Genomic DNA, 27664 nt, shown 5'->3' with positions numbered 1-27664 from the left:
TTGACAATAGCTACAGCTGGTCCAGGAGATAAGTCACCTTTTGATAGACAATTTTTTCTCCTCAATATCAACAGTAGGGAAAAGCTAAAGGTAAATACATTGGTCCTTTACTATAAAGCACCTCAGTTTAATACAGTCTCTGATTTATAGACAAAAGTACATAAGTGTTTTGTTAGGAGTCAGCAGAAAGAAAGAGTTTGACAGAGCATAGGATTATGTTGAGGCTACACCATATCAGATGAGTTCTTTCATCAACTCAGAACAAACCGTATTTTGCATTTACATACCATCTTTATAAATCAGTAATGTATCCTTTTAAATCAATTAAATTAATGTCTTTGGAGGTTTATGAAAGATAATGTACAACCCACTTTGAAAAAACTCACGAGACCTGTGCAGTGCTTTACTTTTATTTTGGACTTTTACAAATGGATGGATTTAAACTGCTGTCACATGTAAATTGTTTTTTTCTTTGTTTCTCAAATATAATATAAGTTTTGAACCTGTAAGTGAACACTTTTCTTACAACCTATGTAATTAATGCACACACTCTACCTCCAAGCAAATTTCAGGTCAGAATTACAGTAATTCAGAACATTCAGTTGTTAAAAAAGCTCATTAATTTACAGTATTTTCTGACTTTTTTTAATGTTTTCAATACAAGTTATTGATGCATTGAATGCCAAGGAGACAATTATAGCATGTTTTCCTTGTTTAGCAAAATGAAGATTCAGGTAAAGATTCAATCTCCTTGTGACATGTGGATCGATTTTTAATAATCATTTGGATATTTTTAGCAAGAAAATTCAAAGCAAATTTTTATTCTGCTTTCTTTATGTTTTTTTTAGAATCATGAGAACTTTAAATGTGAACAAAAATGCAATTTCCTATTTGTGCCCCAGTGATGGTAAAGTCTCAAGAACTTTGTAACAAAATGTAATTCTGCTAAAATTTATTTTGAGTCAATAGAGTGTCAGTTTTCACACTGGCTTCATCTCAAAACTCATCAAACATTTTATCCAAAATATTTATGTCAGCCTCAACTAACTTGAATTTCTTGGCAGTAGTTACTGTGAAATGCCTATAAACTCCTCATTGCCACTTATAGTACTCCCTGACTAGGCTCCAGTGGCAAATTCATCCATTTTCACCAGATACATTGTACAAATTACACCCCTTTCCTCATATTACTGAATTGTTTAAAATTAAAAACTGCATATGCAGTTCTGAAATTACTTGTCGTTTAAAATTTATAACAATAAATAATACTCAATACTTTCTTAGTAGACTATTGTTGAATATTTCAAGTGGTAAAAGTTGTTGAAGGTGTGAGATCCAGAAACATAAATTGAACATCTATAATACCATGTACAATTAAATGAGTATGTAATAAAACACAGATATGGTCATGGGACCATTGTACTGGTTGAATTTATTTATTTAGAAAATGGATCCCTGTTTAATGTGACCTAAGCTATATAATGGTACATTTTAATGGTATATAATGGTACACTTTAATGGTATATAATGGTACACTTTAATGGTATATAACGGCAGTTTAATGATGGTTGTTGTTGTTGTTGTAGTGTTTAACGCCATTTTTCAGCACACGATAGGCTATACATGGCGGCCAGTATTAATGGTGGAGGAAGAACCCGGGAAAACCCGGAAAGAACCACCGACCCACGAGAAGCTACTGGTAAGCTTTCTCACATACTGACATTGGCTGAATCCGAGACTCGAACCCACGCAGGCAGAGGTGAGATGGCAGTGATCCGTAACGGAGAGCGCTTTAGACCACTCGGCCACGCAGTTTAATGGTATATAACCGTACACTTTAATGGTATATAATGGTACACTTTAATGGTATATAATGGTATAGTTTAATGGTATATAACAGTACAGTTTAATGGTATATAATGGTACACTTTAATGGTATACAGGGGTACATTTTAATGGTATATAATGGTACAGTTTAATGGTATATAACAGTACAGTTTAATGGTATATAATGGTACACTTTAATGGTATACAGGGGTACATTTTAATGGTATATAATGGTACAGTTTAATGGTATATAACAGTACAGTTTAATGGTATATAACGGTACACTTTAATGGTATATAATGGTACACTTTAATGGCTCTCCTTCATGGTGTGATAATAAGGGACCATTGTACTGTGTATAATTTACTTAGTACAAGATGATCTTGATTATATCATTGTACACCTTCATGGCTCCATTACTTGTTATGATAAGGGACCACTGTACTATGAATAATGTATTCCAGAAAAAGGCAGCCATGCCTTTATCATGGTATACCATCATGGCTGTTATAACAGTGGACCACTTTACTATGCATAGCAGAAAAAAATGTTTCCTATTGCACTGGTTTAAAATTAGGGTAGTTAGATAGATTTTTTAAAATGAATTATATTCATATTATAAATATTAGTATATATAATGTACTAAGCACATCAAGTACTGGGCTAATCCAGCTTAATTAGATGCCAAAAAACACTTTCAGGAATTTTTATTTTTATTTTTTGTTGAAACGTATATATTATAATGATCAGTATAAATAATATACTATAAAGCACTTCATGTACTTGGCAAAACCTGCTCAATTAGAGGCACAAATCAATTTCAGAAATTTAAAAACAAAAAAATTACACTCTGGGGAAAAAAGTGACAGGGTTGGCACCGAAAAACAGGTATGGTTGGCTGATCAAAAACGCTTTTATTTTTGTTTTTGGCCTAAAGGCAACCATGCCTATATCATGATACACCTTCATGACTCCCATTAAGGATTATAATAAGAGACTATTGTATGGTCTATTTTCTCGTTCTTCGGTCTTCACCATATATTCTCTTATTCCTACAGCTGAACTGGAAACTTCCATGGAATAACCATGAGTATAGAAAAGTTAGATATACATGAGAATAGCAGTACCACCTCATTGCTCTATGCCATTTTTTATTTGAATGATAGGGAATTAGTTTAATCAATGACCAATTAGAAGAAGCATGCTTTGCATTGTTTTAATTATTTTATGATGTAAATTTAAATAATTATCTTTTACTTTGTCCTTAATAGCTACCACAGTAAAAAGTATGAAGTGTTCTTGATGATGTATCAACATCAGAGACATTACAGAGAAATCATGGAAAGCTGATGGGATCAGCAAATGGGGTTGTGTTAACTTGCTCTATCAATGACATTAAAGAGAAATTCTGAAAAGATGATGGGATCAACTAATGAGATTGTGTTAACATGTTTCAAAGACATTACAGAGAGATCCTGGAAAGGTGATGGCATCATAAAATGAGATTGTGTTAACATGTTTCAAAGACATTACAGAGAGATCCTGGAAAGATGATGGGATCAGCAAATGGGTTGTGTTAACTTGCTCTCTCAATGACATTAAAGAGAAATCCTGAAAAGATGATGGGATCAACTAATGAGATTGTGTTAACATGTTTCAAAGACATTACAGAGAGATCCTGGAAAGGTGATGGCATCATAAAATGAGATTGTGTTAACATGTTTCAATTCCTGTGGAATTTTATTTTATGCATATATTTCTTGCACAATTGTTTATGAATAATGTTACCATTGATACACTGTCTCATCAGCAATGTTGTTTCAGGTAGAAGATCAGCTGATTGATTTCAATGATTATACTTGGTTCAATTTGAGAGGTTAACAAATTTAATTCTGACTTAGAACTGTTTGAATATGGAATATTATGCCTAAATGATCCTTCTATTTACATTTAATTGTAACAATGTATGAAATATTGCAATTGTTTTAATTTCTGGCAGTGGTCTAAATGAATAAAGTACCACACTAGAGTATTTTTTTTACACATATGCATTTTATTTTAACTGTAATATGTATGCAGGCCTTTAAAAAAGGCCTATTTATCTTCCACTGTGATATTATCTGCATTTACCCTTCATGGGCAGGGGCACATGTTGTCATCAATTCCCATTCACAGTGGCACTCCCAAACTGTCTAGACGGTAGTCTTTTTACTCCTTAATTGGCTGTCAGCTTGTATGAGCATGAATATTACTTGCACACATTTTAATATTCATGTCACATTATATTCCCACAGGTAAGTAACAAAATAAATTTCAGTTGCTTTTTTCTTATAACTTGGAGAGAAGGTTTTGCAGATTTATATAAAAAAATATTATATTACAGTATTTATGTACATTAATATTTCTTTGATTAGGTTAAAAAAAAACGTGGTTGTTTGTTTAAATCAGCAGACATTATTACATTTATCCAAATGTATGAGATGCTGCACTAGGTAAAAAAAAAACTTGGTTGTTCGTTTAAATCAGCAGACATTATTACACTTATCCTAATGTACAAGATGCTGCACTAGAAGGATAGAACTGGAGGGTTAATCCCCACATCCGCCTTGAATGCCCTCCAATTTGACCCTTCCAAGTTCTTAATATAAGCCATTATTTTCAAGTAATTTTGCTTCATATTTCTATTAACTTTATGCAGAATGCAAATTTAATAGTGTTTTGGTCTCATTAATATCAGAGAGAAATAAAAATACAGTAGCTAGTTCTGTCGTTAATATGCCCCTTCTACTGTAATACATTCTCCACATGCTCTCACCCTCTATTAAAAATATTTTGAGCTGGAGCATTGAGACAATACTGATCATCAGAAAACAGTACAAACTCATTGATTGTGAAGAGGCAAGTTCATACAGGTCATGATGGAATTCATTATCTTTCAGCCATAGGTTTCATTTTTGAGAATTTGATTACACATACTTTGAGATGGTGATTATTTGCTAATTTGCTTGTCGTTGATCAACATTCCTTGGAAGATCATTGTACAAATGCCCCGAGAAATACATATCGCAAAATCAGTGGTAAAATTTGTAGACATTTGTTGTTGTTTTTTGTTGGGTTTAACGCCATTTTTGAGCACATAGCCACATTGGCTGAATCCGAGACTCGAACCGGCGCAGATAGGTGAGATGGCAGTGATCTGTAACGGAGAGTGCTTTAGACCACTCGGGGCCCCTAGACATTTGTAGATGAGGCTAACCATGAGGTGTGATCAAGTGTAAACTGAATTGAATTTTGCATGCAGTGATGTCACAATGAAAAATATGAAGTACTCTCTGCACTGTTAATGAATGATTACATGTGATTTTTCACGTACATTGACTCACTTTAGTGCCAGTCTGTAATTCTGAATGTCCATTAATCGATAATATTTGTCTGGAAGTCTTGTGATGATAAATAAGGTACAGGTTATTCAACAGTTGGGAATGAATGCACTTAGGTAAAATACTTGGGTATTAAATTTTAGAACAATTATTATTTCATTTAAGATCTTCTTATGTTACTTACATGACTATGCTGATGTATAATTTAAACCCTGCTACACTGAAACCTTGCTTATCCAAGCCCATCATTTTAGTACTTAAAAAATTTATTAGATAATCGGGAATTAATAATTCTGTTTTGTACATTACTTAGAATATTTTCAGGATACTGTCTATATTGCTGAATTTAGATACCTTGAGTGGGTCCAAATATCAGATTAGATTCTGGTACCTTATTTTCAAGGTCATAGGTTAAAGACATCAGCATTATTCATGGTTGTGAAGAGGGTGGAGGCAATATTTTACTTTCAAAAGCAAATTTTGACAAGTTTATATTTATCAGATGGTAATTACAGTAATATTAAGTAGAATTCCATTAGTTGTCATCAAAGATGACAAATATAGGGATACAGGATACAGTAATATTAAGTAGAATTCCATTAGTTGTCATCAAAGATGACAAATATAGGGATATAGGATGTGTACTGTCAGCTACACGAGTTCATTAGAGTATGCAATATGTGTATTAGGTTATGTTTCTGTATTCATGAAATTACACAGCTCGATTGCAAGCTAAATATTTTATATTCAGTTATTATAATATTGGACTTGAAAGTTGAAACTTGTTTTAGCAATATTGATAGATATTGTTTATATCTATTAAATGAATATAATAAAATCCAGAGCAACAAGATCTGAGTTTGAAATTGCACCCAAATCAATAAGTTTTGCGAACAGTGCAAGTCCCTAGATGTGTCCATTCGAGTATGAATGATGTACCTTAGATTTTAATGTGTTTTTATATGAAACTGAGCTTATCAGTATCTACTCAATTCAAGTGACCTTGTTGTGAACATTCAGGTGAATAAAGTTTACAAGGTTATATAATAAAAACTGTTTCTAATGTTTTTTTTTTTTATAGTTCCCTAAGGTTTACTTAACATATCATTTTGTGAAAAGTCCCCTTTATAATACTTGTGCAGAATTTAGATCTACATTCCAAATATATACCAATATATATATCAGGCTTCCTGAAACCCTTGTATTTGTTGGACATGTTCAGCAGTTTCGAGGTTCTGACTGGCATGTTTTGAGCAACTGGTAATCAATCATAACATTTAAAAAATACTTTATCAAATTGTCTTCAATTGTTTATCCGTGAAACTGTCAAATAAACATCCTAATTCAAGGTCAGCATGTCTAGTTTACATATTGTTTCTCTATCCAACAGTTAATAATGGTGTTTATGACTAGACTTAATTAAATTTTTATGATTGGCTTTTCATTATAGTTTTTTTTGGTATTATAAATTATATTTTTTTTACATTGGTAGGGTATATATTCCTTTGATGTAAAAAAATATCACTACTCACCATGTCAAAGTAAGCATAATAATGATCACAACTGCTAGAGCTTTTAATGGAAAGTGGACAAAACTATTTCCTTGGCTGAGGTGTGACAGTAGTCACAGTGATTTGTTTGTAAACTCAACCAAAAGTACCATCAAAAAGCAACTTCGTACCAGCTGGATCGAGGAACTTTAGGAAATCAGCATCAGAGGAGGACCATGTAGGATCAGCCCACAATACAGCTGAGGACAACAAACTGGTGACATTGTTAGATAAAGCATCCTTAACTCTTCATACCATGACAGACAGAGACATTGTGGCAAATTCATTACAATATGATATTTTACAAATTCATGTTTTTGGTGCAAACACTTTATTAACATATTTGAAAAATTAAAAACCCTTAAGCCCATGAATGCAGATGAGATTTGCCATACATTATCATGAATAAACGTGTTAATAATCAAGATATACCCCATATCAGGCCCCTCGGCAAGGAGCTTCTTGTAACCATGTGCAACAGCAGCCACTCCAGAGGGACAGAACTGAACCAATCATCACACGATAATGACTTGTCAGCCAAAGCAGTACAGTATGTATGGATTATTTATGCAGGCATATGTGACAGATTCCCTGACCATGAGATTTTGAATGCATTTACTGTGTTTGAGCCAAATACTTTGCCGGAAAATATTAGTGACATGTCAGTCTGGTAATGATCACTTAGACACTCAACCAGTCAAGAGACAACTGTGACAGTCATCAGTGCTGAAAAGTAAAGGAGTGGAGGAGTGGGGGGATTCTCAAGTAATTAATATATATATATATATATATATATATATATATATAAAATGTACTATTAGCTGAATTACTGACAAAACTAATTTCAGTGAAAGGACGCTACCCAAATGTGATTAATTTGATGTAGAGTTATGAGTGCAGATTTTTGTGTCAGAATTTGATTTTAACAAGATGCGGTGTTGATTAAAAGACTTTGATCCCATGCTGGCATTCGTAAAGTGGAAAAGAAATCAGAAGAAAAAATATTGCTTTGCCCGATTGATGCAATTTAAAGGAGTGGATTTACTATAGTGCAAATGTGGTGATGTCATGATTAGGATAGAAGCATCGTGTAAATACATTTTGTTAAGGATACCCACACACAGAGAAACTGTTGTGGGGAAATCTGTTGCTACTGGTAATCTTAGGGATAAACTTCTGGTTTGCTGCTACCATCTGGTGAGACCAATATAGTGGAGGAAACACTTTTCTTTTAAAGCAAAAATATGTTACAAGCAATAGACTCATGTATGCTTATGAAGTACATTAAAATGGCTGGTTGCACAAAGGAAAATGTAAGGATCCCTGTGTTAAAAAATGTTACCCAATGATTAGGAATGTCAATCAAGGGAAGTAATTCAGCATCTGTCACTTACACAAACCAAAGTAATAATCTACTGAATTTATTATATTACTGCGAATATTGACTATTGTCCAATCTACAGTCTGACGATACTAATGAGACTGTTTGAAAAGAACCTGTACAATGTAAATTTGCAATAACAGTATTTTGCAAAGTGACCATTAAAATATGAAAATTTAATCCCAATTTTGCTGGATCAATTCATATTTAATTAGGTAGCTGGGGATAGTTTGGTAAATTGGCTATCAGGTGACTTTTTTCAAGCTATTGCTCATTTAATAATTAAAGATATGTGTATATTTGTGAGCTAGGTGTTTCATGCTTGTGTTGTTCTTCAGTGAGACATGCATCTAAACAGTGAAATACCAACAGTCAGCTAGGAAGCCGAGCTAGCAACACATAGCAGTGGACATGTGGGTCCAAGTCAAGCAGAATATCTCAAGCTGTTTAGTACACAGTATTTTCAAAACTACAACAGAGAGAAGGGTCTTGCATTTGCACTGTGAGCATCACTTGGAGTCAACAATTACCTTTGGACATGAAAAATGCAGGTGTGAATTTGGCACTGGGGAGCATAAAATTCTTTTGCTATGAGCTTCCTAATGACTTGTCATGTGAAATGAATTATATTCGATTTTAAATTTATTATAGCTAGGCAAAAATATGGACCTTTGAGGCCTCACAGGTTTACAGCATTTTATATGAATATTTATGCAAGGTACAAAAACTTCCACCATTCCTTCCTTCTTTGTATTAAGCATCAGGTTTTGTGCAAAAACAAACAAAAAAGTTCACTAATGAATTAGTTCCCTTAATATAAACAATCTAAAATGTACATTATTAGACCAAATGGTTTTCATATTAGAAAATTAATAAACAATCTTGTATGTTTCAACAACACTATGCACTTCTTACATGCTAAAGTAAATACAACCCAAAACAATTATAAATGGCATTCAAAGATTTTACTTGTATTATTTAACACGATGGTTTCTAGGACTGTATAAACCATACTTGGGTGAAAAAAATAATTAGCTGTTCAATTAGATGAAAATGTAGGCATTTTTAAATTTGCGGATAACAAAGCAGTCTTTTTCAAATAAACCCAGAACATGGCACTAACTAAACTACTAGGATGTATTCATAAAACTGGATTAAACTTAGATCACTGACATAAGAAATCTGACAGGTACCAAAAAAAGTTAATGTTTAGCGACATTTAAATAGACGGGCAATTTATGGTTAGTTTCCTGTCTGATAAAACACTTAAATTTTGTGTTGGGGTGAATTACTGTTAGTAACAACATGTTCTGAATGACATCACCATTTTCAGGAATATGAAAGCTGTGATCCAATTAGTTAATTAAAAGGTTAACAGAACCAGAATTTAATCAGTGCCCACAAGATTAACTAATTATAAAGCAGATCAAGATTTTAATTAGGTTGGTATTCATCGAGTTTCAGTTCCTTTGGACATGCATATTTACATCAACTTTTCCTTTGGATCCATTTATGGATATATGTGTGTGTGTGTGTGTTTCCATTATATAAACGTCCGGTATATAACAATTACCTGCCTTCTGTGGTCATTGGCCAGGTGCTTCCTAACAATGGTTTCTCCCTGGCTTAAGCAGTCAATGGATTTACAATTACTGCTCTATGCAAACCAACTTTTTCCTTCAAAAGGAAGGCATTATTTAAAGGAATATCATGTGAGTCGATGTGCAAACATTTCTTATGTCACATTTACTTGTAACTCCAGTTATGTTGACTGTACAACTTAAAGGTGTCAATATATCAAATTCTAAAGCAAGGCAGTTTTAATCATTGGGGTAGAGGGTCAAAGCAATTTGTTTTCTGGATGGTGAGAAAAGGAGTTGCGCTGTCACAACTGAAATTTGCCAGGTTTAGGTTGATATCTTCATCTATCTGCCTGTGAATTAAAGCTCTCTCTGAAGAAAAAGTTCATCTTTGAGAAGAGACAAGTTACCTCCTTTTTCACTAGGGTTAAGGGTCATTCAGTATCTAACACTTGGCAGTTAAGTCAGGCAAAGTTTTGGTTCATGGGTATGGATACAAACAATAGCCATATATGACTAGTTTTGGATTTCCTATTCATCACAAGGTTCTCACATAGGCAGACTCTTTTTTGATCTGGACAGTAATTTGCAACTGAAACTTGTACAATTTGGCTGACAAAAGAATCAATCCTGTTTTACAGTCATATGTAAGCTATCAATCAGTAATTAAATTATTGTTTTGTCATGGTGGTGCATAAAACAAACTAAGATCAGTGATTATTTCAACTCGGACATGATTTAATTTATATGATGGAATAAAGTGAGCAGGATTCAGTAATCTTGTGTGGATCATAAATCTGAGAGAACATATGGCATATTTTATGATTCTGTTGAATAGTGAACAAACAATAACATTGATAACTTGATAATAATAACAATATTGATATTTAGTGCATGGTATTTGTTCAACAAAAGTTTTAAAAGGTGAACCTGTGTACAGAGGTCACCCAAGTACAATGGCCAGTTTGCCTTTTCCCAAGGCCGGCTTTTGGCCAATTGAACCAATCTGGCACAATTGGGTCCTGTGTGTTAGTAATTTTTAAAAATATATCTATAGTGAGAAAGTAATTTTAAAGACAATTTTAAGTTCAATATCATATAAAACTTGTTGAAAAGTTTATTTCCAAATGCTGTGCTCACAGGAGGCCCACCAAAATGATCCAAATCAGGCCCTGCATTTGCTAAGGCAGTTCCTGCCTTTTCCCATTGGTGGCTGGTGTTGACAAGTGTGTGTGTGCAGTGAACTCTGTGCACGAGGCCTTATTGTCTGTGACTGTTTTACCATATTTCTCCTACAACAAACCCATCATGATCATAAGCCTGTAGCTAATGCTTACATATTTGTACGTTTATATCTGAAGAAACCTTTTGCAATAATTAGCCCACCTAATGTATTCAAGAAACATGTAATGAAGGCCCTGTAGGATAACTTGTTAATCACTGTGCTATGCAAATAACAGATTATTAATAACCAATGTGTGACAATTATGTTATGGACGTCTTGTTAATCACTGTGCTATGCAAATAACAGATTATTAATAACCAATGTGTGACCATTATGTTTTGGACAGCTTGTTAATCACTGTGCTATGCAAATAACAGATTATTAGTAACCAACGTGTGACCATTATGTCTGGGAAAGCGTGTTAATCACTGTGGTATGCAAATAACATTATCAGTAACCAATGTGTAACCATTATGTTTTGGACAGCTTGTTAATCACTGTGCTATGCAAATAACATTATCAGTAACCAACGTGTGACCATTATGTTTGGGACAGCTTGTTAATCACTGTGCTATGCAAAGAACAGATTATTGTACTTGTTACTCATGGGTTCACTAAGTTGTGGTATTAACAAGTTTCGTTCAAAATAGACACTAGCAACATCTCTGAGTCATTTACAGCGTTAGTTTTTTTTACCTAAAAGTGTTTGATCTTAACTAGTAAATAATTTTTTTTTAACAATGTTTCCATTTCTGAAAATAGAAAATAAAAAAATGAATCAATAGAAAATGTATCAAAGATGTATTATCTCTTTATCCCCTATCCAAATGTCTCCTATATCTGATACTGAAAGATGAAAAATGTCCCGCTTGTCTGAATAGTCACGTGATGCTGGTTAACAATGATACAAGCAGTCACAAGATTGACCTTGTTTACTTGTGATAAACATGGTAGGCAGTAAGGGTCATTGTAATGAAACCTTGACGTTGTCCTGGAATCTTGTAATCAAGTATGACTCCAGCTATAACTATTGATTAGTGATATGCCAGTAAAAATCATGTTATTACAAGTAAATCTCTACTTAATACATAACAGGCAGTTAATTCTTCTACTTAACAAAGAGGGACTAGAGGAATGAAAATGGAAGAAATAAATAAAATATCACAGCTGACTTTAGAAATTAGAAAGTACAGAATCTGAATCTATTCCTTTAATATCATGTACATAATAGATGGGCAAGTATCACCATATACTGAAATGAAGATGACAAAATTTGCCAAGAGGTGAGGTATTTTATGTTGTTAATAAAGAAAAACAAAAGAAACTGAAAATATTTTTAAAAAAACATCAATAGAACATCTGATGCCTTAGGACAAACACAACAGCAGTGTCTATGAGCACCAAGTCTGAAAGTTACTGATCCAACAGAGCTTAGTAATTGCAAACAGCTGATGATGTGGTGGTTTCATCATACTTAAAATCTGAGTGCCGAGGACAGAATGTGCTTTTAGGTGCCCACATTACCTCTTTGGAGAATAACTTGAGATATAATTGTAAAGACTAAAAACAACTGTAGATATTTAATATTTTAAAATGGACAATTTCTAGTTGTCTTATGTATGATTATGCAGTGTTTTATTGCTGACATCATGTTCATTTCATACCCTGATATGACCGCCATCCAGCCATATCTTCTGCCTGAAGAAAAGGAGAATCTAGTTTTATATTACAGCATACACAGTACATTTTATTGCATGTTGTGTATTGTAAATTTGGCAAAATTTTAAATATTTCCTAAATACAGGACTGGAGATAAATGATAACCAAGGCAACTTTCATTAGCAGGTAAATTATTGTCTTTTATTTGTGATTCATTTCTTGTTTAGTACTATGAGAATGAGAATTTGGTATGTTGTCCTGTCAGTAATCAGTGTACAGCCATTATGCTTGGGACAGCTTGTAAATCATTGTACAAAGCAATTAACAGATGACCATTTTGCCTGACATATTGTTAATTACTGTGTTGTTCAGATAGATTATATCAATAACTAGTGTATTACCATTTTGCTTTGGACAGTTTGTTACTCAGTGTTATGCAAATAAAATGTATTCACACATCCACACAAACTGCTAAAAGAAATATAGAGGGAACCATAACTTCACTAAAATAAGTATTTTGATAAAAATAATAACTGCAGAAAAAACAGAAATGTAGTTCTACTGCAACCATATAAAAGTATTTTTCAAAACAGATTATTCCACGCAATTTAACATTACAGTACTGCACATCTTTCGTCAAAATATGCTGCTCATACTTGGTAGTTCCTTCCTCAAACACTCACACAAGGAATTAAAATATATACAAGGGTTTTGTGTAATGTCACTATATCTTGCTTTTGAATAACACTTTTGTATGCTGTCCCTATATATGTAACTACTGAATGTGTTCATATGCCAATGGACCCCCCCCACTAACATGAATCATCAAAGGTCAAAGTCAAATGAGGGAAATAACTATTAAATTTTGTAAGAAAAGGATGACCTAGAGCTTCTTAATGTAAAGAAATGTACCAAAAGTGAATTGCAATACATCTAGTGACAATATACAAGTATACCAAACTTCATCCATTTATGTTTGCTCAGTCTGAAAACAGGATAAATGAGAGCAAAACAAAAATTATCGATATGATTTTGACAACAGGAACCCCAAGATGGTTCACAACATATCTTCTAAGGATGACATTATATAAGTAGACCAAACTTCATCCCTTAATCTCTAACACTGTAAAGTGGAGGGGAAAGAAAAAAAACTTAAAATATGGGATCACAACTTTGACCTTTATGATACAATCATAATTCAGTACTTGACATATCTTCTAATGATGATGTACAAGTAAACAAAAATTTACATACCTTAATCTCAAATGGTTCTAAAGTTTGAGCCAAAGGGAAAGTGACTGGAAATTAAAATACTGAGTCATGACCTTGATGAGAGGAACCCTATGGTGAAGATGTATGAATGATAGCCTTATCAATGAATCCTAGGTGGTTTTAAAGTTATAGAGCAGAATGGAAAGTGTGATAAAAGCAATGATTGAGCCAAGACTTTGAAGATAGGACTACCACACTGTGGTATATGTCACAGCATCTACTGATGATGTACAAGTATACCAAGCTTGATCCCTTGATTTATAATGACTTTAATATTACAAAGCCATAGGATAAACATAATTTTTAACTGACAATATTGAGTGGTGACCTTTACCCTGAAAATATATCTTCTAATGACGATGAAGGGTGGGAAAATTTATTGCCTGAGAGCCTGGCACAACTAAATGTATTGCTGACCAAATATTATTTCCTATGTGAAAGCCTGATGGGGCAACTAAATATATAAAATTTTAAAGACCAATGTTAAAAATTATAATGAACATTTAATATTGGCCCTAGAGGTATTTACTTCCATACAGCATGGTGTACCAATTATCTCCACATAATCGGCACTTGGGTGAATGTCACAGGTATGCAGCCATACGAATCTACAGGTGCTGAATGTTCATTATCTATTAATTAACCAGTCAATACTGGAATATTAACTTGGCATGAATCATTAAAGAAACAAGACTCCCCATTCTTTAAGACAAACGGCTTTAGTCACAGAGTGGAAATGATTATGACAGGCTATAACAGATAGACACAGTTACTATGTCCTTAACCTTATTCGAAAAGGTGGGGAAAGTAAGAAAATGAAGTCTGAATAGTAAGAAGAGATTTTAATAAATTTAAATCATAATTTTTCATCTGTTGCCAAACATAGATATATCTTCAGCTTTTGCTAAAACATTGAAGACATACACATTCAGAAAGTGTTAAAATCAAGTACTACTTTTCCTCTTCCCTTTAAACAAACAAAATATATTAAGAGTTCAATTTCATGCATAAATGAACTACAAGTATCACAAGTCCAGGGAGAGTGCCTTGTAATTTTCACTGATAATAAAGGGTGGGCTTAAAATTCACAAAAATCATCCTAAAGAAGAATGAAACAAACCTGAAAAATGTGGTGGAAGGGGTTGATCATCATGCTAGGGCCAATCGAGGGAGACCTATGGTATGCACAGGATAATGTAAAAATAAATCATAAAATGACTGATATTTAAAGCAGTGTTGAATAACCCACACTTCAGAATAACAAGGGCTCACAGAATACTAAACCTTGCCTGACAATGTCACTATCATGACACCCCTGTTTACTAATGTAACAGATGGGAATTGCATCATATCAGGTTACATAATTTGGGTATAGTTAATTTATTTGAAACAACTGATGTAGAAGTTATCTAAATCCACACATTTTGGCACAGAATCTAAAGACTGATGACAATGCAGCTGGCATTGAAAATGACACCTATATCTGCTTTAAACCCATAGTTTTCATAATGCATCATCATAACCATAGAGAAACTGTTGTAACACATTTTACATGGAATAGATCAGTTAGCGATTTTTGTACAAACTGCAAAAGTAAATAACAACCTGTACCATACCATAATGCTACAGGTAAAAATTACCATGATCACTTCATCAATATAAAATGTAACACAGTATTAATACATCCAGTATGTACATAGGTAGATGCGAGGATGCATACGAATCTCTGCATGCTATAAAAGGTCTCCAAAATAGTGATAACTGCAAAATCCTTCAAATCCAGAATTCTGGAGTCTGAATGCCGTTCCAATGACAGAGAATGCTGACTTTATCTTTGTGCCAACAGCATATTAATGAATTTATGCTCAACATATCAAACATGGAAATGGTTGTCTTCGAGATCTCCTTGCCCATGTTTATAAGGGACTTAAGTTAGTCTTCATTCTCCAATACACTTCAGTCTGAATCTGTTCTTAAGGTAAACGATGAAGCGTGGCTTTCTGAGGATGCTAAAAGAATAAAACCGAATTTTTTAAAGGAATTACCATTTCAAATAAAATTTACGAAATGAGTCTTAATGTCTCTTGCAAGCCATAAATAACAATAGTCAATTCAATACATTTTGTTTACAATGGTCAAAAATATAAGATTTTATTTATCACAAGACAAGAAAATACTTATTTAATTTGATAGGAGTGAAGTGAAATTGAAAAACGTGATAACTTGGACATTACAACTCTGCCTAACACGAGCCATGACATAATTATTTACGGTGTCATGATGTGTTGCTATATTCTTTACAAATAGATAAATATCCATAAACATAAATAACACAAATGTCATGGGATAAAATTTAATTAGACATTGAAAACAAAGAGTATCTCACATAATTGGGTAAATTCAACATTATAAGATATAACTGATAAAACATAGCCTGCATGTTGAACCTCTGTATGATCTTTGACAATGTGGGCCAATATGACAAGCTGGCCAGGGTCTGCACATTGAGTCTTCACCTTAAGATTCAATATTGAGGAATGTCACAAAAAGAAGATGACCTTGGTCTGCATGCCAAGCCCACCCACCCCAAGCATCGATAATATGTGCGATTATAAAAAGATGATGGCCATGGCCTGCATGTCAAGCCTAATTCCTAACACCAATAATATGGGCCATTACAACAAGAACCAGGCCAGGGTCAGCATGCCAAGCCCACTCCCAAAGCATTGATAATATGTGCCATTACAACAAGAACCAGGCCAAGGTCAGAATGTCAAGCCCACTCCGCAAGCATCGATAATATGTGCCATTACAACAAGAACCAGGCCAAGGTCAGAACGTCAAGCCCACTCCGCAAGCATCGATAATATGTGCCATTACAACAAGAACCAAGCCTTGGTTTGCATGCCAAGCCCACTCCCCAAGCATTAATAATATGGGCCATTACAACAAGATGATGGACATGGCCTGCATGTCAACCCCACCCCTCAAACATCGATAGTATGTGCGATTACAAAATGAACCAGACCATGGTCTCCATGCCAAGCCCACTCCCCAAGCATCAATAATATGGGCCATTACAACAAGATGATGGATATGGTCTGCATGTCAAGCCCACCCCACAAGCATCGATAATATGTGCCATTACAACAAGAACCAGACCCTGGCCTGCATGTCAAGCCCACCTCCACAAGCATCAATAATATGTGCCATTACAACAAGAAGCAAACCATGGCCTGCATATCAAGCCCACCCCCAAGCAATAATAATATGGGCCATTACAAAAAGAACCAGACCAGGGTCTCAATGCCAAGCCCACTCCTCAAGCATCAATAATTTGGGCCATTACAACAAGAACCAGACCAGGGTCTCCACACCAAGCATACTCCTCAAGCATCAATAATATGGGCCATTACAATATGATGGACATGGCCTGCATGTCAAGCCCACTCCCCCAAGCATCAATAATATGTGTAATTAAAACAAGAACCACGCAATGGCTTGCATGTCAAGCCCACCCTCAAGCATGGATATGGGCCATTAAAACAAGAACCAGGCCATGACCTCTCTGTCAACCCGACCCCCAATCACTGATAATATGGGCCATTACAACAAGCATGCCATGGCCTGCACATCAATCCCACCCCCATTCATCGATAATATGGCCATTACAAGAAGAACCAGACCTTGGCCTGCACGTCAATCCCACCCCCAAGCATCAATAATATGGCCATTACAAGAAGAACCAGACATTGGCCTGCATGTCAAGCCCACCCCCAGGCATCGATAATATGGCCATTACAACAAGAACCAGACCATGGCCTGCATGTCAAGCCCACCATCAAGCATCGATAATATGGCCATTACATCAAGAACAGAACCATGGCCTGCATGTCAAGCCCATTCCCACAAGCATCGATAATATGGGTAATTAAAACAAGAAGCAGGCAATGGCTTGCATGTCAAGCCCACCCTCAAGGATGGATATGGGCCATTAAAACAAGAACCTGGCCACAACCTCTATGTCAAGCCGACCCCAATCACTGATAATATGGTCCATTACAACAAGCTGGCCATAGCCTGTATGTCAAGCCCACCACCAAGCATCAATAATATGGCCATTACAACAAGAACAAGGCCTTGACCTGCATGTCAAACCCACCCCCAAGCATCAACAATATGAAGCATTACAGTAAGAACCAGGTCATGACCTACATGTCAAGCCTTACCCTCAAGCATCAATAATATGGGGCATTACAACAAGCAGCTGGCCCTGGCCTTCATGTCAAAACTGACCCTACCTCCACCCTGCCCACCTTAGATAATATGTGTGTTGCAACATATTTTGCTTGAAAAGACTATATATAAAAAAAACTTAACAGTGAGGTTAATCTTGGCTGTGGAAAAATGTGTGACACATACGCATCAACATGAAAGTGATATTATGTGATGGAGGGCTCGATTAACAAGCAATGGATGCCATCAATTCTGAAGGGTGTCAAGTAAAATCTCCCAAATTAACAGTAATTAAATTCATATTCAGGTATAGCCTGGATAAATTGTCTCTTGAATTAACAAGAATTATTTAAGGCACTTTTCCATCAATGATCTGTCATCATAGGCCCACCAATGTAAAAGCTTCTTTGATTTTTGACTTTGCACTAGACAAACAGGTCCATACATGCCAACCCCTGGCAAGGAAAAAGTGTAATCCAAGTGGACAAAAAGAGTAATCCGAGCAGAAAAAGAGTAATCCACATGTAACATGATAAAAATTCAATGAGCATATGTACAAAATGATTTATTTATCCCTCTGGACTTTTAACATCAATTACTGCTTAAGTTTTCACATATAACACTTTGAGCTTTAAAAAGCAACAGACTATCATACTGCATTTCAAAACACTTTGTACCAGCTGAGACTATGAATGTTTTGCACACTAGTAGAGCACTAAGTGCTGGGTTACAGAGCCTGGATCTGAATTCAGTTTTAGTTCTGTTAACAATACTGAACAATCTCTCACAGTCAGCATTAGAATGGTAAAGAACCAATATTCTTTTCATAATCTGACAAAGAAGAGGAAATTTATATCTTACAGTTATTGGGTCTTTTAGCTGGGAAATAAGATGAAAAATGTCTCCATCATTGTACATATCAGGTTGTCTGTATCATATGATGCAGGAAAGGCTGCTGATAAAAATAGAAGAACTCCTGAAGTATCAAGTTGGCACTCTACCTGACAATGTACTTCAGAATTGTGGACAGAGTTGATTTTTTCAATCAGCTGAAAACCCCATACAGTTCTGCCAAATTATGTTTATTCAAAGCATTATCAAGCAAATAAAAAAAAATATTTTCTCCAGTGGAATCTACTCTTAATTCTGGTAATGAAAGAAGAGCACTCTGACTTTGCCCTTTTCGTTGTCAAAGTCTCTTACACAGACTGGGTACAACTTTTTGTCATAGTCACCACTCCTGTCTGTTGCAATACCAAATGGCCCAATTTTCATGGCTTCTGCAATTTTAAGTGAAGTATCTTCTGCTAAACACCCAACAATATTAGATGACTTGGTTCTTGCAAATGCATATTTTCTGCAATTTTAGAATCAGGAAACATTCGTTTGAACAAAAGACCAATGTAGTCTTTTACTGTTAGGGGAAGTCTGTGTTCTATTAAGAACTCGGTACATAACGCCTCTGCATTTATAAAATTTGTGTCCACAATTAAGTTCTGCTGTAAAAAAGAAGTTACCTTAGTATTGGAATTAGTAAAACGAGCTAATTCAAGGTTTCTTTGTTTTACCACCATAATCAAAATTATAATCCTTTCCATGTAGCCTGCAAGGGGCGTGAAGCTACCCTAGAATGGAACGCTGTATTGTGTAATTCATGTATTCATCTCTGAATCGGTTTTTCGTCTTATCCTAATCCATCTGTGAAATTATCTGAAAACTATTTTTGCTCAAACACACGCATCGACCAGAATAAATCGGACTTGACTTTTAGCACCAAATACCTACAGACTGGTTTTGTACCAGATATGAATTAGAACAAAGAATCGGATAGCAAAGATCACAAGTCAGAAAACCAGTCTGTTCTCTCCTAACTAAGCCATACAGCTGCTATAAATAGAAACCGAGGTCAAAAGTAGAAATCAGTATGTTTCTTGGAATTAGGGGAACTGCTATAAATAGAACATAACTGTTAGGAAAGTGCATGCAAGTCTTCAGACAAGCATACTCTTATGTCGTAGTTACATAGAAGCCGTCTTTTCTAGAATATGGTATGTGGGATTAATGGGATGTTAATAAAAATAAGCAAACAAATTATTAATTTTTTTTGGAGTGGGATATACTGATATATGCGTAATCCGAATATAGTTACACATAAGGCGTAATTTAGTGAAAAAAGCGTAATGGTTGGCATGTATGCAGGTCCCTGATAACCTTGAAAGTATCCGAATTTTAAGATGATAAAATCAAGGTCTTGAATGTGATTGAAAAATTAACATGGTTGCTAAAAGTGCTTAAAAGTATTTAAATTTTTGGGCTTGGATCAAATGACACTTGCACTGAACAGACCAAGGAGTTTTCAAGAACTCTCTCGATAAAATCCAAGTCTTGTTGGAAACAGACTTGATGAGTTTGATGATTCTGGTAACATGAACATGAGACAGCTGCATCAGATTCATGTTGGTTAAGAACTCGATACCCAAATGGACAAACTTCTCGGATGGATGGAGGTCAGACTTTTCCCAGTTCACTAAAAAGCCTAGATCATCTAAAAGAGAAAGATCATTCCTGCCTTTAAGTTGGATGGAATATACCATGTGTTTCTGGGGGATGTCGTCCAGATATGCAGCTGTCGTTGTGGACGATATCGACTGGAATAGGGAGATTACACAATCCATAACCTGGGTAAAAGCTATGGGGCTGATGTTAAGGCTAAAGGGAAGAACAGTGAATTGATAAATGGTGTTGCAGTAAGTGAAGCTGAGAATCTTGCAGGAGACAGGGTGGATAGGGACACGAAAGTATGCATTGGTCAGGTCGAGACTGACAGCATACTCACCTTTCTGATGGACAGGCAGATTGATCACACCGTCTCCATCTTGAACTCTGGAGGTGCAATGAATAAGTTGAGGCGACTCCAGTCAATGATGGCCCACACTTGCCATTTGCTTCCAAATTAGAAACAGGATTGAATAAAACCCCAGCGATTGTGGCTTTTGAAGAATCTCTACCGCCTGTTTTGAGATGAACCACTACATCCTTTTCCTGATCTGCAGGGACTTCTGTGAAGAGGGGAGGGGGGAGGGGGTTGGATGAATGAAACCCGAAGCCCCTCTGAAATGACCTGGAACACCCATCAATTTTGAGGGAAGAGGGAGATCCGGTAAGCCCAAAAATATATAAGTCTGCCACCCCCAGTTAGGCTGCCTGCAGGCAATGGGGAGGGTTCTTCAGTGCTTTAAGGCATAGAAAGTCTGTTTCTTCCTACCTCTGTATGATCGCCTCTTATGTTGGTTAGACTGAGGTCTCCTGGTATTGGGCTGGGATCTGTGTTGGTGTATATCTGACTGAGGCTATCCTTTGTCCCAGGGCCGCTGAGCATCCCTTCGCACAGGCAGATGCTGAGTGGGTCCAAACACTGGAAGCGAGTTGGAGGGACAGTTCCTGAGCTGCCTGCCTTTGAACTTCTCCAATCCTCCAAAAAGCACTGGAGACCCAAATGGGGTGGAGGGCATTCCATAATAGCCAACACTCAATAGATTTCCTCAGTGGTGGCTTGAGAGCTGAATTTAGTCCACTCCACAATCGGATCTCAATAAGATGGATTTGCCTGTGTCTCATCACACTCACCAGGTGGTATTAATGACTCTGGCCTGTCATATCTGGCAATGACACTAGCTCTCCCTTGAAGGCAGGCAGTGAGTAATCGAAAGTCTTGCATAGCTGGATGGTAAGAAGGGTGTGTGGTCAGCCCAGATGCTGGCAGTATATGAGACAGTCCAGCAATTACTGTACCGGGAGCTCTGAAGGCCTGGCTGAACAGACAGAATTTTCATTGAAATCTCTGGTAGAGCAGTGATAAGATACTGACATCAAGACTAGATGGATGGATCTATCACTAAGATCCCTGTAAAAACTATTTGGTTGGACAATTTCAATAAAAAGGTCTGCATGCTGGATGGCTGGACTGCCAGTATCAGCTGGACAGCTGATGATGTCGGGATGGCTGGTGATGGTGCAGCAATATTAAGAGTCGGATCCAACGGGTGTGGCAAGAACCCATGCACCCTGACTTGCAGGCCCGAAGGCCGTGCTCAGGCATTTGAGTGGATTTGCACCCAGTGGGCTGATTAAAATTAGGGGAATACTCCCCTAATGTGTCAGGAGATGCAAGCAATGGAAAATGGGGCAAAATTTGCCCAGATGTAAGAAGCTGCATCATCATTTCCTGTACCAGATGATGCATTTGTTCTAACAATGACCGAACCTTTCCTGTATCCTTTATGTCTCCTGAAGTAGCTGTGGACATGGGCTACACCTGAGGAACTTTGGAATGGGGCTAGGGTCAAGCATCCCCCACAAGGCTTGCCAGAGTTCATTTGGCGTGAAGGCTGAGGATGTTGGTGCTGTCCTTTATTGATTTTGGCCTTTCTTTCCGCATGGCCGTTTTTGAAGCATTGCTGTCCATGTGTTATCTGACCATGTGCTGCAAATTTGACAAAGTGACATCAAAGTACACTTCATGCATACAATACAGGGTCATGCACATCCTCCCTTGCCTTGAATTTCTTGCATTTCAGATATTTGGAAGATATTCAAATGAAACAACACACACACACAAAAATAAAGCTGAAACTAGCAATGTATTTGAAATTACGAAGTAACTAAAACACTGTCATAACTAACATAGTTAAAGTGTTGAATCAGAAAGCTATGGTCCTGTTATGAACTAATGCACAATGCTTATTTAAAAATTAAACCACAAGTTTATTAAAACAGCAAGAAATACAAATAAGCTAAGCATAAATATCAAGCAGCACTAATTTATTAAGCTAATAAGAGCTCTGTCTTGGATGAAGTAAGCAAAAAATGTCTAAGTCATGTTAATTCATAATGACCTTGTATAGGTCAAAGATAGCATGGTTAGACGGGAGTCTTAAAAGACAAAGTCCTGAAAGGTGACAAAATCACTCAAAAATTGGCAAAAACTGTCAAATAATCATAGCTGCCAACCTTCCATGCTCGCAATTAGCGAAAATAGGGATAAAAAGTAGTGAATTTGGACATGAATTAATTGTTTTTGTTGTTGTGGGGTTTAATGCCATTTTTCAGCACATGGCTGCCAATATTAATGGTGGAGGAAGAACCCGGGAAAACCCCAGGAAGAACCACTGACCCACGAGAAGCTACTGGCATGGACATGAATTAGTGAAAAATACAATAACAATAACCCCATCCACTCTGACCGTCAATACTACACTATATTGAGATCGCAAAATGAAACAAAAACACTACATATATGCAGGAATATATCTACAATTCTATTTATTACGGTATTCATAAACTTCACTTGTTCTTGTGGTTATTTACCAAGACATAATACTGTGGTAGACTTGAACTTCCTCAATTGCTTGATCATAAATTTGTTTTCAAAACAGTTCAGGCTTCTTGCCTGCTGGTTGACCTTGGTGACCAAGTTTTCTGTGGCGTTCTCCGACGTTGCTTTAACTAGTGCAGCACTTTTGGTTCTTCCACAGGAAAATTTGGAAGCGATCTTCGAGTCTGGGAACATTTGTCGGAACAAATGTTTAGCATGGTCTCCAGCTGAAAAACTCACAAATAATGCTTCAGCGTTGGTAGCTTGCAGGTCATCCATTGATGGTTTAAAATATTCCAGAGCTGAAATCTGTGAATCGTTAATTTTCCCAACCTCTACATATTTTTTGCGACCGATGTGCTTCCTCACATTGTCTCTGCCAACTCTTTGTTAACATGAGTGTGTGTTGGGTCCGTTCCCACTCGTGAAAGCCCTTCATTTGGGTCGTTAGAGACATATAGTTCTTTGACCTGATGGCTAATTAGCAGTGCTCCTTGAGCACATAAACGCCTGGGGGATGTGGCACTAATTCCTTCCCTCAGGGACATTTAGTATCCCGCTGTGCTGGAATAAACCTGTCGCACATGCCCTTTTGGGACCACACGACGTAAATCCAAGTAATCAATCAATCAAGTCTCTGCCACTATGCCCAATACTAAAATTTGTGGCACACTGTGTGCAAAAAGCATATTGTATATCAATGTTTGATGGCTGAATACACAGCCAATTTTTTGTATATTCCAATTAAACTTCACTTTTTGAGCAATACATTTCTTTTTCCTTGGTGGTGAAGCCATTTTCAAGATCTTAGATTCGATGCTGAACGGTAATTCAAATCAGTTGGCTATGCATGCACAGAGCAAAATTCCGGTTAGGCCCCCGTTTCTTTCAAAAGCATTTGTAAAACTACTCTTATACATATAGATCAATATAGGCATAAATGCTTGCTCCCGGGCCAACTGTACCAATCAGCTGTAGTTCTACTAATATCTCGACCAGCAGTACCGGACTGTTTCGGCAACTGCCAATATCACGACTATCGCTTAATGGGAAATCGGTTATTTTATTAAAGATTTAAAATAATTGAGAATTGGAGAATTCATGAATTTTTTGCTTGCAGCGTGAATAGCTGAAAAAGTCGTGAAATTCACGCCAAAATTGTGAGAGTGGCACCTATGAATAATGCATACAACATGCAGTAGATATATCCACAAAACAAATCCCAAAGGAATGATGGAGGGGCTTAGAGAAGACAAAAATGGCTGAATTGTTGGAGGATGAACTGCACGATGTGTGCTCTGTACAGCAGCAAAGCTAAAAACTAGCTACATCTAGAGGTGCCAAGGGGAGGTAATGGGCAAGACTTAATGCCCTTTCTCTATTTGAAATAGAAAAAGACAATTTTTGTCTTTTAGTAGGGCTGGATTTGCGAGGTAGCAGGCTAATATTCCTAATGCAATATGTTAATGTTAATGAAGCATAATCACAGCATAACTTCAACTGGCTATGTGGCAAGGTGCATATTAAATGACTTCTGTAGCTTTTGTGTGATAAAATTTCCCTAAGTCTAGTTCTTCCACAGAATGTGTATGATTTACAATCATAAAGGAAATGATTAAGGTCACACATGGCCCCAAATCGAAACAAAATGTGAAATAAGGCTCTATACTTGAACACAAAAAAACCATGAAATGCACATGCAAGTCTACAAGACAATGTTCATACCAAATTGAGTCATTCTTAGGCTATGCCAAGGGCCATAACTCTACCCAAAATGGAGCTGACAAGACAAAATTCAATGTCTATGTGACATTGAATGCATCAAACTGCATCGGAGAAGTGATTACTACTTTGCTAGCACATATTGATGCAGGTCATTAATAATCAGGTGTCAGATTTAACCAAATACAATTTACCTTCTGTTTCTGGGTCTAGGACACTACTATCAGACTCTTCTCTCCTAAGATTCGCTGAGAAATCATCATCTGTTTTTCTGGAAAACAGGATATAGATTTGTAGCCCATAAAATATTACCTACTGCAAAGTAAATTTTGGACTAAACCAAAAAATACAGTGGAAACAGATTTTATTGAGCACTAATGTTTTCATCAAAGCTTTAGAAAAGAACAGAGGATAAAACAGTTTATAACTTAAAGCCATTTCAGTTTTCATGTATTCAACTGAGAAAAAGGCCTCATCTTTCTCGTTTCATTGGCTATCTCATTGAAATGTCTCTGGAGGGGTGGAGGAATCTTATTTTCTTCTGTAGTTTCTAGTTGTGGTAACCCTACAAAACGAGGATGTATTTCCCCCTCTCTAAGTATTTTTAAATGGAACAGCCCTTAGTGTAGGGACAGTGTTTCAAATGCCAATTCTGATTTGCTACATTACACAAAAGTAAAGTCCATAACAAATACAATAGAACAAAACTGATTTGGTCTCGTCAAATATGTATTAAACTTTAAACTTCCTCACTTCTTTGGCACACAAGGACCAACGAAGCAAGAGTTTTTCAATTTCTTTCTTACTTTATTTTCTTTGGCTCAAATTCTTCAATAGGAGATTCTGGTTCAGCTTTCCGCTTGTCTGCCTTTGCTGTGTGCTCATGCTTACTTTTCTCTTCATCCACCCTTAGTTGCTGTATCCGCCAGTCCAGTGCCCGCAAAATAGTCTCATTGTCCTTCGGATTTGTCTGTAGAGTTAAAACCTTAGCTAAGATCATAAATTCATAAAACTCAAACAATAAATCATCTCCTGGCCTAATTATTATACTTGCAGATTTTCAGCTCTAACCACATTTCCCCTTTAAAAAATATTATGTTTTAACATACTGAGGTTCGAGAGGAAGTCAGATTCTTGTAGAGAAGATAGTGTCTTGTTTATGGTTCACAAAGTCTTAAATTTGAGGGTAATATCTTGCCAAGTAATGGAATTTCATCTTGACCTTGAAAAGCCCTTAAAAAGGAACTTTATACATTTGACAATCATTTAACAACAACAATGAAATTAATATAGTGGTGCAATTAAGATTTCAAGCAGATATACTTCTGTCTCTCTTTAACTGTCTTGGATTTCCATTCAACTGTCTTTAGAATGTCTTTTCTTTCTGGAAAACCAATCTAGATTAAGGTTTAATTTTTAACATTTCTATTAAAATTTCTCTTCAAACATACAGAGCAGCAGGGGGGGCGAATCGGACATTTTGTCCAATCGTTATTTTGCTTAATTAATACTTTCTGCACTCAGCGGATCCGGTGTCGTCAGCGCCCGGTAAAAAAAGAACGACGACGGTCCATCCTACACGACGGTGACGTCATCTGGTTTAATACACTTTTCTGCGCGCCAATCCCAGTTTTGTCAGCGTCCGGTAAACACAGCGACGACCGCGTTGATGTCATTTCCCCCCCCTGCTGCTAAGGGGCTATTTACAATGAAAATTAGTTACAATTTAACCGAATATTTGGTCAAGTCCAATACGATATCGTGTCCGAGGATCATGTAAATTTATCGTTACAAATCCATGTGGGGTCGACTGAGCATGACTAAAAAAGTTTCGAAAACCATTAAAGTCCATGTCACCGCCGCACCATGTCTGCCAAATATTTCGTAGCGTGTGTGTATCAACGCCGTTGAATACAGCAAGAATATTACAGTTGTCTCTGATTACTTTTGGAATCTGAGTGTATCGTTGAGTGACATATATCACGTCAGTGTTTTTATGCCTGCCTCTGGAAAATATCCTAGCTGGGTTTTTTTGATTGTCTAACATAACATCATCGTACACGACTAGATTGTTAACGTCGCCATCAATATCATCAATACCCGGTGCATCATTGATATCTGTAATAAACTCAATAACATTTTCTTCAGCGATCGCTGATGCATTCTCGTTAAAATCTTTCAACACCTCGTAGCATCGTTGATCATCTACGCTAGGGGCGATTAAATACAACTTATCCCACTTCATCCATCTCATTATTAAATTAAGTAATAATTGCGACTTGCTGGATCCAGATGGTCCGATGATAATCATCCGGATCGAGTTTGGTAACGCTGCAACATGCTTAACTGGTTCTCTTGTTTTAGTCGCCGAAAAATCAATTATATTCATATCTCTATACATAAATTATGGATCTATATTGTGTGAAGTGTAGAGTGCATACTGGCACAAATGATATGA

At 36.2% G+C, this 27664-nt stretch overlaps 2 protein-coding genes across 6 annotated transcripts in view; one reads left to right on the top strand and one right to left on the bottom strand.

The window, feature by feature from the left end:
• The window catches only part of LOC149807032 (FGGY carbohydrate kinase domain-containing protein-like), a 75288-nt gene extending 68728 nt beyond the window's left edge, over positions 1–6560 (top strand). For 3 of the 4 annotated variants that reach the window (XM_089960926.1, XM_089960914.1, XM_089960936.1), the window contains one exon: positions 3099–6560. In XM_089960926.1, coding sequence (XP_089817052.1) covers positions 3099–3177 — 79 coding nt within the window. In that variant the 3' untranslated portion in view covers positions 3178–6560. The remainder of the gene's footprint in view (positions 1–3098) is intronic. The other variant, XR_016421652.1, reaches the window with a different exon arrangement.
• Positions 6561–14701: 8141 nt separating this feature from the next.
• LOC149807031 (uncharacterized) overlaps positions 14702–27664 on the bottom strand; it is an 88773-nt gene continuing 75810 nt past the window's right edge. For both annotated transcript variants that reach the window (XM_089960896.1, XM_089960904.1), the window contains exons 14-16: positions 26013–26176; positions 25401–25477; positions 14702–15883 (exon numbers count right to left, since the gene is read on the bottom strand). In XM_089960896.1, coding sequence (XP_089817022.1) covers positions 15831–15883; positions 25401–25477; positions 26013–26176 — 294 coding nt within the window. In that variant the 3' untranslated portion in view covers positions 14702–15830. The remainder of the gene's footprint in view (positions 15884–25400; positions 25478–26012; positions 26177–27664) is intronic.

This window comes from Sinohyriopsis cumingii, chromosome 1, assembly GCF_028554795.1.
Source record: "Sinohyriopsis cumingii isolate HCF-2022 chromosome 1, ASM2855479v2, whole genome shotgun sequence".
In the NCBI taxonomy this organism is placed as follows: Eukaryota; Metazoa; Mollusca; class Bivalvia; order Unionida; family Unionidae; genus Sinohyriopsis; species Sinohyriopsis cumingii.
Note: the sequence above shows the minus strand (reverse complement) of the source record. Positions and strands in the feature narration are given on the sequence as shown.